Below are 12,493 nucleotides of genomic sequence, written 5' to 3' on the forward strand. Positions count from 1 at the left end.
ATAAAAGGAATTTTATACAAATTGTAAGTGAGGACTATGGAGAGGATGCTCAAAAGTTTTATAATTAAAGAAAAACAATTTTATATAGAATATAATATAAAGATGCAATATTATTGGATGGTTTTAGGATGAAGTAATGAAATGCCATAATATAAATTTATTTTAAATTTAGAATATCTCACATAAAAGGATGTAATAATAGTTATAGTCAAATGAATGTTTAACAATGATAATTGCATACATATTAGATTGATGATATGAGATTCTATATAAATTGCAAGTGAAGACTATTGTGAGGAAGCACAAAAGCTTTGTAACCAATCGACATACTGTATGTAACTGGAGGGTGGTTTTTGTGTTTTCTGTGTGTTTATGTTTGTTTGTTTTAAAATAAAATTAAAATATTTAAAAAACAACAATGGATTTGAAGGGCATGATGCTGAGAGTGCTGACTTTTCATGCCTACCTTATTCACATTTCCTGATAAAATACATGGGAAAATCCCATTGGGAGGCAAATCCATTTAGGGGATTAATCTATTAGTGTCAGCATTCCAATTAGCACCCAAAAGTAAATCAGAGTCCAAGCAAAGTTCCAATTTATTAAGAAAGTCATGTTGGCACATCTGGGAAAACCCGAATCTGAAAGCTTCCTGGTTTTCCCCACCTAGTTGAAAGTTCAAGATCTTGCCTCCACACCAAGTCCATCACATGATCTAATCTCCCACTGCCATGCTGGTAGTTCCACCCATCCAATTCCGGTCAGGTGCAGAGGCGCCGAGACAAAGGATGACCTTGGGTTTCTAGAAAGAATTTTGTTATGGCTACATAGTATGTAACTCCTTACAATCCCCCCTCCCATTTTCCCACAAAAGAAAATGCACAGTAGAATAATAGAAAGTGTGGCAGGCCAAAGATCCAAAAGAAAAGATGGCTTCAGGCCTGATGATTAGTTTATTGGCAGGATCCCTCCTGAAGCTTGAAGGGAGCTTTCTTTACATATAACATGTTTCTATCGATTTTCTGGAAGTTTGATGTTTTAAATTTTTAATTTTAAAGATTGAAGGGGTGAATGGTTAGTAAACTCTTCCCTCATTGTGGGCAAAAAGTGCAAATGAACTTTATTGCCCAGGAATGGGGGGGGGGTGGAGGTAGGGGTGGCAGCTTACAATATTGTTTTTCTGCTCTTTGTTAATCAGCCTAGCGGCATTCTCACTGGCCCATAGTGAGTGACTCTAGCAAGCCTGGTAGGTTTGCTTTAAGTAGGAAATTCTAGTTTAAGTAGGTTTGCTTTAAACAATTTCATGGATAAAAATGGTGGGTGTGTCCTGCAACCAACTGTTAATATATATATAGCACCCATTTGGGGTCAGTCAGGAAAACTCTGTTCTAAAGGGAATGCCCAACTTGAACATCCAACTTTTTTCCATCAGTGAAGCCTGCTAAATGCTATTCCCTGGCCCTTATCAATCGTTATAGTGTCAGAGCTAGAAGATAACCAAGTTTGGCTGCCTTCTGCAACTGAGTTCCTAATTTAGCTCACTAAGAGATAAGCTCTGAGATATAGGCTGAATTACCCTCAATACCAACTGGACAACTTTTGTTTTTCAGGAGGAAACCCAAGATGGTGAGTAAGACCTCATATCCATTGTTGCTCTGTTGAATGTCTTGCAGACATGTACCTACCTACCTACCTACCTACCTACCTACCTACCTACCTACCTACCTACCTACCTACCTCTCTCTCTCTCTCTCTCTCTCCCTCTCCCTCTCCCTCTCCCTCTCCCTCTCCCTCTCCCTCTCCCTCTCCCTCTCCCTCTCTGCCACATTAACTTTAAGATGAGAAGCCTACATATATTTTTTCCAGCCCTTAGAGTGAACAAGCAAGCAACAGTTGGGCATTTATACATGCAAAAAAAAAAAAAGTTAAGTAAAAAATGCATGTTCCAATCACGCTGGAAAGATCTCATATCTCAGGGAAGGTTGAACACAGTTTTTGTAGAAAGTCAATAAGCAATTGCTGAATCAAAATAAAATTGTGGCATGCTTTAAGGCATACTGCATCTGCTTTAACTGCTTCCAGGGATAATCCTTATTTTTTGAAAGCTGTTTCATTTTGGTACTCCGGTCTTTCAGATCCTTTGCTTTGCATGGAGATACTGTTACAAAGAAGGGTTGCATGGAAGCAAAAAAGGGGCTTTTTTGTAATGGGTAGGGTTCCCCCCTCTTTCTCTCCATCCATCCATGGAGTTCAGTGAATCTACAGAGGGTATAGGAATTGAGAATGTCAGGAATGTTATGTATCTTGTTTCTTTCATGCTTTATAAGAATATAGAGGCTAGTCTGTTTGGTTGTTCTACAGCAATATTTCTTAAAGTATGGTCCTAGGACCCTTAAGAGATCCAAGACCCTTTCAGAGCTCCTCACAATAGTTGCCAGATATGGAAGGTATCTGAAAACTTTTAAATCCAGGGCACTCTTCTCATAGTATTTTTATTTGCTGAAAAATATAGGTTTCTTTGGGAATAATATTATATGTTAATTTCTAATGAGTCTATTGCTTGTCTTAACCTGAGTCAATAAATATATTCCACGGAGTCATCAATTTTAATTTTTCATATGGTGAATGTTGATAAATATAAGCCGTTGAAGCAAAAGCATTTTGAAGGGTCCTCCATAGGTTTTAAAAACAGGGAATGGTTCTGGGAGCAAACAAAAGTTTAAGAACTAACAAGAACACCTTGGTATGTATTAGCTGGGCCTTAGGACTGTGGATTCTCTATTGATCCTTTTTTTCTTTTCCCAGGCTAGCAGAAAAGCCGGGACACGAAGCAAAACTGCTGCTAAGCGGGCACAGAGAGGATCTTCCAATGTCTTTTCAATGTTTGAGCAGTCACAGATCCAGGAGTTTAAGGAGGTGAGCAAATCCTAGGACCCTGTAGCTAAGAAATTTTCAATCAAAACCGTCCAGCTTGGATCCGATGCATGCTTCTTTTTAAAATATTTCTTGTGTCATGTTATGCTGTTCTCTTTTAATGCCATTTCAGCAGCAGCTTTATTGCGGTGATTATACTGTACTTGTTCCTTTCAAAGGGGAATTTTTTTCTTGAGACTGCTTGATCTAGCTAAGGATAATGATGTCAAGTAACATGTGAATAATCAGATTTTAGCCATATGGTGACGACACAGAACCAAATAAGAGTGGAGGCAATACTTATCTTGAATGGGAAGATGTTTTGCTCTGTTTGACAGCCAGTTCCTTCATTAATACAAACAATAAAGGAGAGGGTGTGGAGTATCTTGCAGGGATGTTTAAATAATAATAATAATAATAAAAGAATAGGTACCTTCCAAATCCAGATTTGGTGCAGCAGCTTTATTTTTCGGACTGCTGTTTATCATTTGCACATTTCACCAATACAGGCTAGGAGAAACTATATGGAAGATACTGCATGCAAACCAGGGAAGGAATAAAAATAACACTTGTGGCTTCTGTCAAGCATCAAGGATTGCTAAAAAGAACAGACTCATATAACAGTCTGAAGAATGTGGTTCCTGAATATACGAGATAGGAACATATTTGTATGAGTAATTGTGCTTAAGGAATCTGAGCAAGTTTGCTTATTCTCCAAGGCATTCAGCTGCATTGACCAGAATCGAGATGGAATTATCAGCAAATCTGATTTGAAGGAGACATACAGTCAACTCGGTGAGTGACTTTACTCTGGTTATGAAATAACAATCTGAGCAAGTTCAGGAATTTTTCTTTACTAAAGATCTTAGCAGATAGAAATAAAAACAGCCTGGGTCTTTCCTGGGACTTGACTGCCAGTTTTCTAGCAGAAAGTCATAAAATTCTGATCTCTTCCAAACTTGAAAGCCAGATTCAATCAGATAGTATTTTTATCTACTGCTTTATTCATGGACACAACTAGGACATTATATAGTAAATTCATGGTAAAGGTAGTAAGAAGCAAAGGGTTATACTAAATAAGGCCCTGGAATAGTGGAAAATAAATTAAACCATCTAGACCAGGTGTGGTCCAACCAGAGGTGGGTTCCTACCAGTTCGCACCTATTCGGTAGAACCGGTTCGTCAAATCTACCGAACCGGTTAGAAGAGGTTCCACCAGTGGACCCGGAAAGCAGGCCACACCTACAGAAGAGGTTCCAAAAATTTTTGAAACCCACCCCTGGTCCTTGGATATGATTATTCTACACTGTCATGCTCCTATTTATAAAACTCAGTGCCTCTGTAAGGATGACTACTGCGTTTGTGGTGCAATCAGAACATTGCGTGTGTTGAAGTTGTTTTAACGCAAACCAAAGATGCCTTTTAAAAAACAAGTTTACATCATATTCTCATGCATGCCAGTGCTGTGTGTGAGGTAATTTAAGGTGGTTCTGACAAGTGTCGTCAGCATCTTCATATCTGGTCACATGGGCAGCAAGCCACTCCCATCCGGTCACATGGGTGGCAAGCCACTCCCACAAAGGAGGCCACACCCACAGAGTAGGTTCGAACAATTTTTGAAACCCACCACTGGATCCAACCTTAGCAACTTTAAGACTTGTGGACTTCAACTTCCACAATTCCCCTGCCAGCCATGTTGGGTGGAGAATTTTGGAAGTTAAAGTCCACAAGTCCTAAAGTTGCTAAGGTTGGACACCCTCGAGTTGGACTATTTATTTAATTTGTTCAGTATTGCTTACTCTGATCAGAACAGCTTTGCAGGTCTGAGGTAGAGAGAAACATTTCTCATGTTTTCAGCTTTCACTCCTGTGGTTGTTCTTTCCATGCTAGAGACAACAGGGATGTTTTCTTTGCAAAAAGAGAGAGAGCACGTATGTCTTTTAGGATTAAGTTCTGCTCTCCTCTGTTCTTAATTCCTTCTTTTTTTAAAAAAAAATTTTTTTCATTTTCATTTTCATACACTCACATGTGTACTGTACATAGCCAACACCATACAGCATTAAACAATAATTGCATCAATTCCACTTGTCAACAATGCCCCAGAAAATAGAAACCTAATATAGCTCTACCGCTTTCCATACACCTCTTTCTTCCAGCACCCTCCAACTTTCTATCCTTCTTTTGAGGTATTAGTTACCTTTCTCTGGACCAAAATGCAAAATTTGCAGTGGTCTTTCAAGTGGAAGTACAGAGAAAGGCGGGGGGAGATGAGGAAAGATGGAATTTGCTTATCTGTAGCACTAGCTGTAGTAGTGTTATTTTTGGAGCTTTAAGTGCTCCTCTTCAATTCTGGAAGGTGTTACTGTTAATAAACAGTTCGTCAGTTTCATAAGATGGAATGAACCTTCCCTTTTTATCATACATGCAACGGCTGGTGCACTGTGCCTTAATTTGCCATTGGAAGGCCCATCAAAGGGCAGCCTTTTGTTTCAAGGCATTCTTTCTTTAGCGGAGAGGAAGAAAATCTGAAGGTCCTTGGACTGGATGTGGCCCCTCAATTCTAGGATGCAAGACACCAAGATGTCTAAGTATTGCTTCTAAAATTATAATGTTTAATATGCAGGAGAAAATAGTTACTGATAGAAAGAGAATATTTGTAGCTCAGAGTTGAGCCTATGGGGGGCTTTGGAGCTCTCTAATCCTGGTTGTTTGCTTGCAAACGTTTCATTACCAAACTAGGTAACATAATCAGTGCTAGCGATTGTAAAATTATCACATTGTATATGAACTGGTTCACTGTTTTGTCCTGGTATTGTCTTGTTCTGAAGGCCATGTTAAGGGAAAATATATCTTCAAATGATGCCCTCTCGGAAAGGGCAGCTATTGGAAGTCCGTTGGTAAGTAGAGATGTCCGTTGGTAAGTAGAGCCGAGGTGGCGCAGTGGTTAGGGTGCAATACTGCAGGCCACTTCAGCTGATTGTTATCTGCAGTTCAGCGGTTCAAATCTCACCGGCTCAAGGTTAACTCAGCTTTCCAGCCTTCCGAGGTGGGTGAAATGAGGACCCAGACTGTGGGGAGCGATATGCTGACTCTGTAAACTGCTTAGAGAGGGCTGAAAGCCCTATGAAGTGGTATATAAGTCTAACTGCTATTGCTATTGCTATCAAAATTCCCCAAATCTGATATTCTCCCCAGATGTTGGGAATTTGGATTATTTCCTCATCATCTAGAAGATCTCCAAGGTCTCTTCCAACTCTGTTATAAGAGTGAAAACAAAGCATTCAGGAATTGTGCCTTGTTCTGTTCAAACATTCCATATCTGCTATATTCTGGAAGGCATTTTGGACTCACAATTGGACTAAGCAAACAATAGACAATATATCCAGCTAGGAATATTGATTGCGATCTGCTTTCTCTCTACAGGCAAATTGAATGTGAAGGATGAAGAGCTGGAAGAGATGCTGAAGGAAGGGAAAGGACCAATTAACTTCACTGTCTTCTTAACACTCTTCGGGGAGAAACTGAATGGTAAATTAGCATTATCACATCTTGGAATTTGCTCATTAATCAAGATGAGACTCAATATTTTCCTTTGATTCCAACACTCCCAAATTTCCACTTCTTCTTAGAATGTTGACATTTTTTCAATCATTTCTCTCCCAAGAAAGGAGGGAACATCTTCCCCATACAAGATTCACTCTTAAGCTACAGTTACAGTGGTAGGGTTCTACTATTATGCATGCAGAAAACCCCAGACTTTATCTAAGACATCTCCAGGAAAACAAAAAAACTTAGAAATCCTAGAGAGGTGCTGGCAGTCAGGGGCTGCATTTGCACCATATATGTAACCAGATTAAATGAAGCTTTAACAAATACATTCATACCATCTAAATTTGATTAGATTTAATGGGATGTATGTCTTCAAAATAAGTAAAGAAATTTGGGTAAGTGCCTCTTTATTTATTAGCAGGCGAACATGTTGCACAAAACCAGCCTGTTTCAGTGACTTTAAATTCAATGTATGGTACCAACCCAGGAAATCAATTAATTCAATAACCACGTTAAGTAAAGATTCACATTCTTGGGATTGTGGGGTGATCAGCAGCATCCTAAAGCCTTGGATGCATTTTCTGGAAACCTCACAGTTGTTGTTTTAATGTGATAGAAGAAGAGAAATATTAAATCCATGACAGTAAACATATTGTCTATTTTAATTCAATTTAAATAACGTGAACTCCAATTTAGCTTTATGATAGTCATTATTTAGAAGGTTGCTTCTGGCCAAGTGTATCCTCTAATCTGGAAAACATTGTGCACATGCCTGATTTAAGCAATATTGAGTCATTCATATCTAATGAAAAGAACTCCGAAAGGCAGTTTTATCTGTTCCTAAGTAACCATATCTTCCGTAGGTACTGATCCAGAGGAATCCATCCTTGCTGCCTTCAAACTCTTTGACCCAAATGGAACTGGCTTAGTGAACAAAGAGGAGTAAGTTCAAGAACTGTGTGTTTGTGTATGTGTTTTATTATCCCTTCAGGCCTTCTATTGAACAACCAAAACCAGAGTTCGGTAGGCAATGTTTTCAACGACACTGACACTTAACTTTTAAAAATTGTTTTTCAGGTTTAAACAACTTCTGGTAACTCAAGCTGACAAGTTTTCTCTTGAAGAGGTGAGATAAATCCCTTCTTTGGCCAGAAAATTCTTCTCACAAGATCGCCAAAGCTGGGAGATGCCTTTCTCTCCATATATCAATTGATCTATGCTTGATATTGATAGAATTTGGTTCAAAATGGATACCCTTGGCTACATGTTCAGACATATGTGATTTTTAATGTCACTTTTCAGATCCTGAGGTTTTGTCATCAGAAACCTGACAATATTGCATTAGATCTATTTAACATATCTATTTCCTTTTTTTGAAACACCTCACCAAATTTTGGAAGTTTGCTTTTGGTGAAAACTTTATCTTGGTGTTCTCAGGAGCTGTTAGAAAGACTGGGAACCCCAGTGTGACCAATGAATTGTTTACCATTGGCCAGGCCTTTGATGGAGAGAGGAATCCTCGGGGTTCTTACTGCAAGACCTTGAAAAGTTGATTGACTGTGATTTCCCATACTTACTCTAGACTCTCTGTTTCTTCCTATCTAGGTAGAGCAAATGTTTTCTCTTGCTCCCATGGATGTAGCTGGAAATATTGACTACAAATCTTTGTGTTATATCATCACACATGGAGATGAGAAGGAAGACTGAAGACCTGAGTAGGGCGAGGACTGGAGACAACTCCCATTCACCCACCCTACTTTGTTAAAGATTACAATAAACAATTGCATGAAAAACAAGGAGACCTTGTTTATGACAGGTGGGAGAAAAAGATGAAGAATAGAGAGTAGGGTAGTGGGTTTGATCTTGGGTTTGCGTGGTGGATATCACAATACATCTCATCTGGTGGACACCAGATTGGGGCAAAGACATGGTTGCAGCTCACTGACTTGCTAAATAAGTTTTGGTCTTGTCAGTGCCAGACTTGGGCATATGCCAACCTAGGGCCAAGAAAAATATGGGTTGCTCACCTTAATATGGACTTCTTGAGCTTTGCAATGAGATAATAGGCTAATTCCAGCTCCATTCTATGATGCTCAGAAGAAATGGAGATTAAGCTATGAGTGCTATCCATCCTGCTCAGCAAATGCCACCTGAGGCTCCTCCTCCACTCTGCATAATGATATAGCCAGTCCTACCTTCTGGTTGGGTTTATCTGAGCATATCCCAGGATAATACTGCCTTCTTTTAGGAGACCACGTTTAACTTGAAACTCTTGATTGATTGATTGATTGATTGATTGATTACATTTATATGCCGCCCTTTTCCCCGAAGGGGACTCAGGGTGGTTCACAATTCAATCAGGGAAGGGGGTACAGACAGGGGGATAAAAAAGACGAAACATAACAATACAAAATTTAAAAACACACAACAACCATACCATTCGAGAAGGGGGGCAAAAACTCTTTAGCCCCAGGCCTGTCGGAACAGCCAGGTTTTAAGGGCTTTGCGGAAGGCCTGGAGGGTGGTGAGGGTTCGAATCTCCACGGGGAGCTCGTTCCAGAGGGTCGGAGCAGCCACAGAGAAGGCTCTCCTCCGGGTAGTCGCCAGTCGGCATTGGCCGGCGGATGGAATTCGGAGGAGGCCTAATCTGTGGGATCTGATCGGTCTATTGGAGGTAATTGGCAGATAGCTCTTGGCTTATTTTTAGCCAAGTGGATTTGGGCTAAAATGAGACTTTTTCAACACTTTCACTGCCACCACCAATCTGCAAAAAAAAAAAAAAAAAAAAAAGCTTGAGTAGCTTTGGTGTGGAAGGAGAATAAACTCATTTACAATGAGCATTGGGAGAGCAATAGCACTTAAACTTATATACCACTTTATAGTGCTTTACAGCCCTATCTCTAAGCGACTTACAGAGTCAGCCTATTGCCCCCAACAATCTGGATTCCCATTTTACTGACCATTGGAAGGATGGAAGGCTTGAGCCAGTGAGAATCGAACTGTTGGCAGTGGGCAGAATTAGCCTGCAATACTGCATTCTAACCACTGCGTCACCCTGGTGAAGAGAGGAGGACACAAAACATAATTATGATGATCATAATTCTTTAGATTTCTTATTAGCTCAATCATCTATAAGTAGCTTTCTAGTTCAATCCCCCAGAGCTGTCATTGAATCTGGTCTCATCCATTGAGTGGTGTGTATTTGTAGGAGGGAACAAAATGGAAGCAAATGGCAAAACAGACATCTGAAAGTTGCAGTGTAAGCTCTCTTTGTACTTGCACTATGGTGTAGTTGTTTCCTCTTTGCTCATGCCCACGAGGATGCAGTTCGTGTTATTGTAGTGTTATTAAGCTGTACTCTAAACTTCCCCTTGTATTCCAGTTCTCCAAATTGATTGCAAGTGAGCGTTTCAAATACTATTTCTGGGAAACCATTATTTTGATTCAGTTTCTGGAAGGTTAAATTAGAGGTGAAGATAATAGGGTAAACAAAATTATAACACATGCTATTTGTCATATAAATATAAATAGCACTGACAAGTAAGCTCAGACCTGAGTGGAGGGGATGAGAGGGTTTAACTCTTTCCAACTCTGATTCAGACCAAAATCACTTGTAATCACACAGATTGCAACCTGTATTTTAAAGGGAATGCAAGTCATTTACTTAACTGAATGGAACATTAAGATGCTCAACTTAAGAAGAGAAAATGTTAAAATTAAATATTCATCTTCCTTTATCAGGTTCTTAATTAATTTAAGACCCCTCAAATATTTTCAAGGTAAATATTTGGTCCAGCTGTCTTTTCAAGTAGATAACATATCTACTTCGAAGAGGCAGGGTTTTTGCAACAGACTATGGCACAAAAAATAGAATCAGCAGATTTGTTGGATCTCTGACAGAGATCATATACTGTATTTCCCTTCGAAATGGGAAATAACAAAATAAAAATCTCTCCAATAGTACACTAAGTGTGTTGGCATCTACATGAAAGTGCTGATGGTCAATTGGATAAGAACAGAATGAAAGACTTCATGGGGAGAGGGGTCCTACCGGTTCGCACCGGATCAGTGGAACCAGTAGTGGAAATGGTGACGGGGTCTCCAAACCAGTGAGGACGGCATGCTTGCCACGCACCCGAACCGGTTCCCTGGTTGCCGCAAGATCTTTTTTGGACCCTTTTAAATGTTCTGCAGAAGCGCAGACCTCCCTGTTTATAGGCAACTGTGCATGTAAATTTATAGGCAATATTGCACGCGCACCAAATCAGCAGTAATGCCGGCACACAGACACACACCCGGAGTGCATGCCTTTGAAGAATGTCGGTTCAACAGCCTTGTTGGTTGCAGAGCTGGAGAGAAACCTATCTATTTTACTTATTTATTAGATTTATATGCACCCACCTCACTCTTATAAATTTAAATAAATAATAATATCTAGTAGAGGGTAATAACATGTTGCAGCCTTTTGTTGCAATATCCACTGTAATAGCAGTTCCATAAGAAGTGAGTCCTAACATAAAAAACAATGCTTTAGAAGAATATACCTTTTTGTCCATAAACTTTTAACATCGTTTCTGACACTTTGACGATATTGAAATATATTATCCACTTTAAAGCAAACGTTTATACTTGATTTCTTTTTCAAGTGGACTGCTCTTTTCTACTCTGAGTTATGTTGCATGAATCCTCCATTTGAGGGGTGAGGCGGGAGAGCTGTTCAGCAGGAAGAGCAACAAATCCATAGAGAAAACTTGCTGTATCCTTAAGGGCAGCTGTCCAACTAAAATATAAGAGGCTGGGAAGGAGGAGATACTGCTGTCAGCATTCCAAAGACCATGCAGAATTAAATCAGAGTCGAAGGCAAAACTATGATTAAAGTTCCAATTTAATAAAGCAGGCATGTTGGCATATAGCTGTGGGGATTCCAATTCTGGAATTTACATCAGAATCCCACCCAGTTAAAAGTTCATGATCTTGTGCCCACACCCACAGTCCATCACATGGTCCAATCTTCTTCTTCCACGCTGGCACCCACACCCAGCTGCTTTCGGTCAGGTGTACTAGTGTGGAGACAAAGGATGACCTTGGCTTCTAGCAAAGAATGAAAAACAATACATTCCAAAATCCTACTCCTTCTATTCCCCCCTTCCATTGACTACATTTAAAGAAATAGCATAATGAAATAAGAGAAAGTGTGGCAGGCCAAAATTCTAAAAGGAATATAAATGCAGGCCTGACAACTGCATTAGCAGAAGACAGCAAAGGCCTGTTACTTTCACAATTACCCCATGAACCTCAGTTTCACTGCAAAAAATGAGAGAGCTGGTCCTTAGCCTTGAGAAAAAATGGGGATAAATTTTTCAGGTCATATAAGGGTGTCACCAAGACAAGAAACACTTTTAGTGTTTAGTCCTCATATTTACGGCTGTTGCAACATCTCCAGAATTATGTGATTAAAATTTGGGCATTAATCAGGTGGCTTTTTAAGTGAATCTGATTTCTCACATTGAGTTTGCTTGTGGGGAGCCAGCTAGAAAGGTTACAAATAGTAATCACATGACCTCAAGCAGGACAATGCAACCATGGTAAATACATGACAAATTTTAATCACATAACTGTGGAGATGTTGCAACAGTCATAAGTGTGAGGACTAGTTGTACATCTTTTCAGTGCCGTTGTAACTTCAAGCAGTTGCTAAACAAATTGTTGTACGTCAAAGACTATTTGTAAGAGTCTTCAGATAATGAATTGAGGATTCCAGTTGAATCTCTTAATGGTCAGCATAATTTGAAACCTGGAACCAATTACCTACTTAAAGTTGGGGCAATTTCCTCTTGTTAGATATGTCCAGCCATCTGTCAGGGATGTCTTAATTTTGATTTATACACTGAACAGATGGTTGAAGTTGAGGATGCAAATGGCCCATTCCAGTCTATGATTCTTTGAGCTGGAAGACATGTTTAAAATTGAGGTGAAGACTTTGAAATCCCGGTGGTTTCAGACATGATTTTTCCTATCTTTTCTCCTGTTT

General features: G+C 39.5%; 1 protein-coding gene across 1 annotated transcript; it reads left to right on the forward strand.

Moving 5' to 3' along the window:
* Positions 1 to 1,482: 1,482 nt before the first annotated feature.
* MYL7 (myosin light chain 7) lies at positions 1,483 to 8,258 on the forward strand. The gene is made up of 7 exons (XM_087706278.1): positions 1,483 to 1,626; positions 2,806 to 2,916; positions 3,633 to 3,708; positions 6,337 to 6,441; positions 7,326 to 7,404; positions 7,540 to 7,588; positions 8,068 to 8,258. The coding sequence occupies exons 1-7, from the start codon at positions 1,624 to 1,626 to the stop codon at positions 8,167 to 8,169; spliced, it is 525 nt and encodes a 174-aa protein (XP_087562404.1). The 5' UTR covers positions 1,483 to 1,623; the 3' UTR covers positions 8,170 to 8,258.
* The last annotated feature ends 4,235 nt before the right edge of the window (positions 8,259 to 12,493 follow it).

The sequence above is a fragment of the Thamnophis sirtalis genome, unplaced genomic scaffold (assembly GCF_051295495.1).
Source record: "Thamnophis sirtalis isolate CommonGarterSnake01/CBP01778 unplaced genomic scaffold, rThaSir2_p1.2 scaffold_2, whole genome shotgun sequence".
Lineage (NCBI taxonomy): Eukaryota > Metazoa > Chordata > Lepidosauria > Squamata > Natricidae > Thamnophis > Thamnophis sirtalis.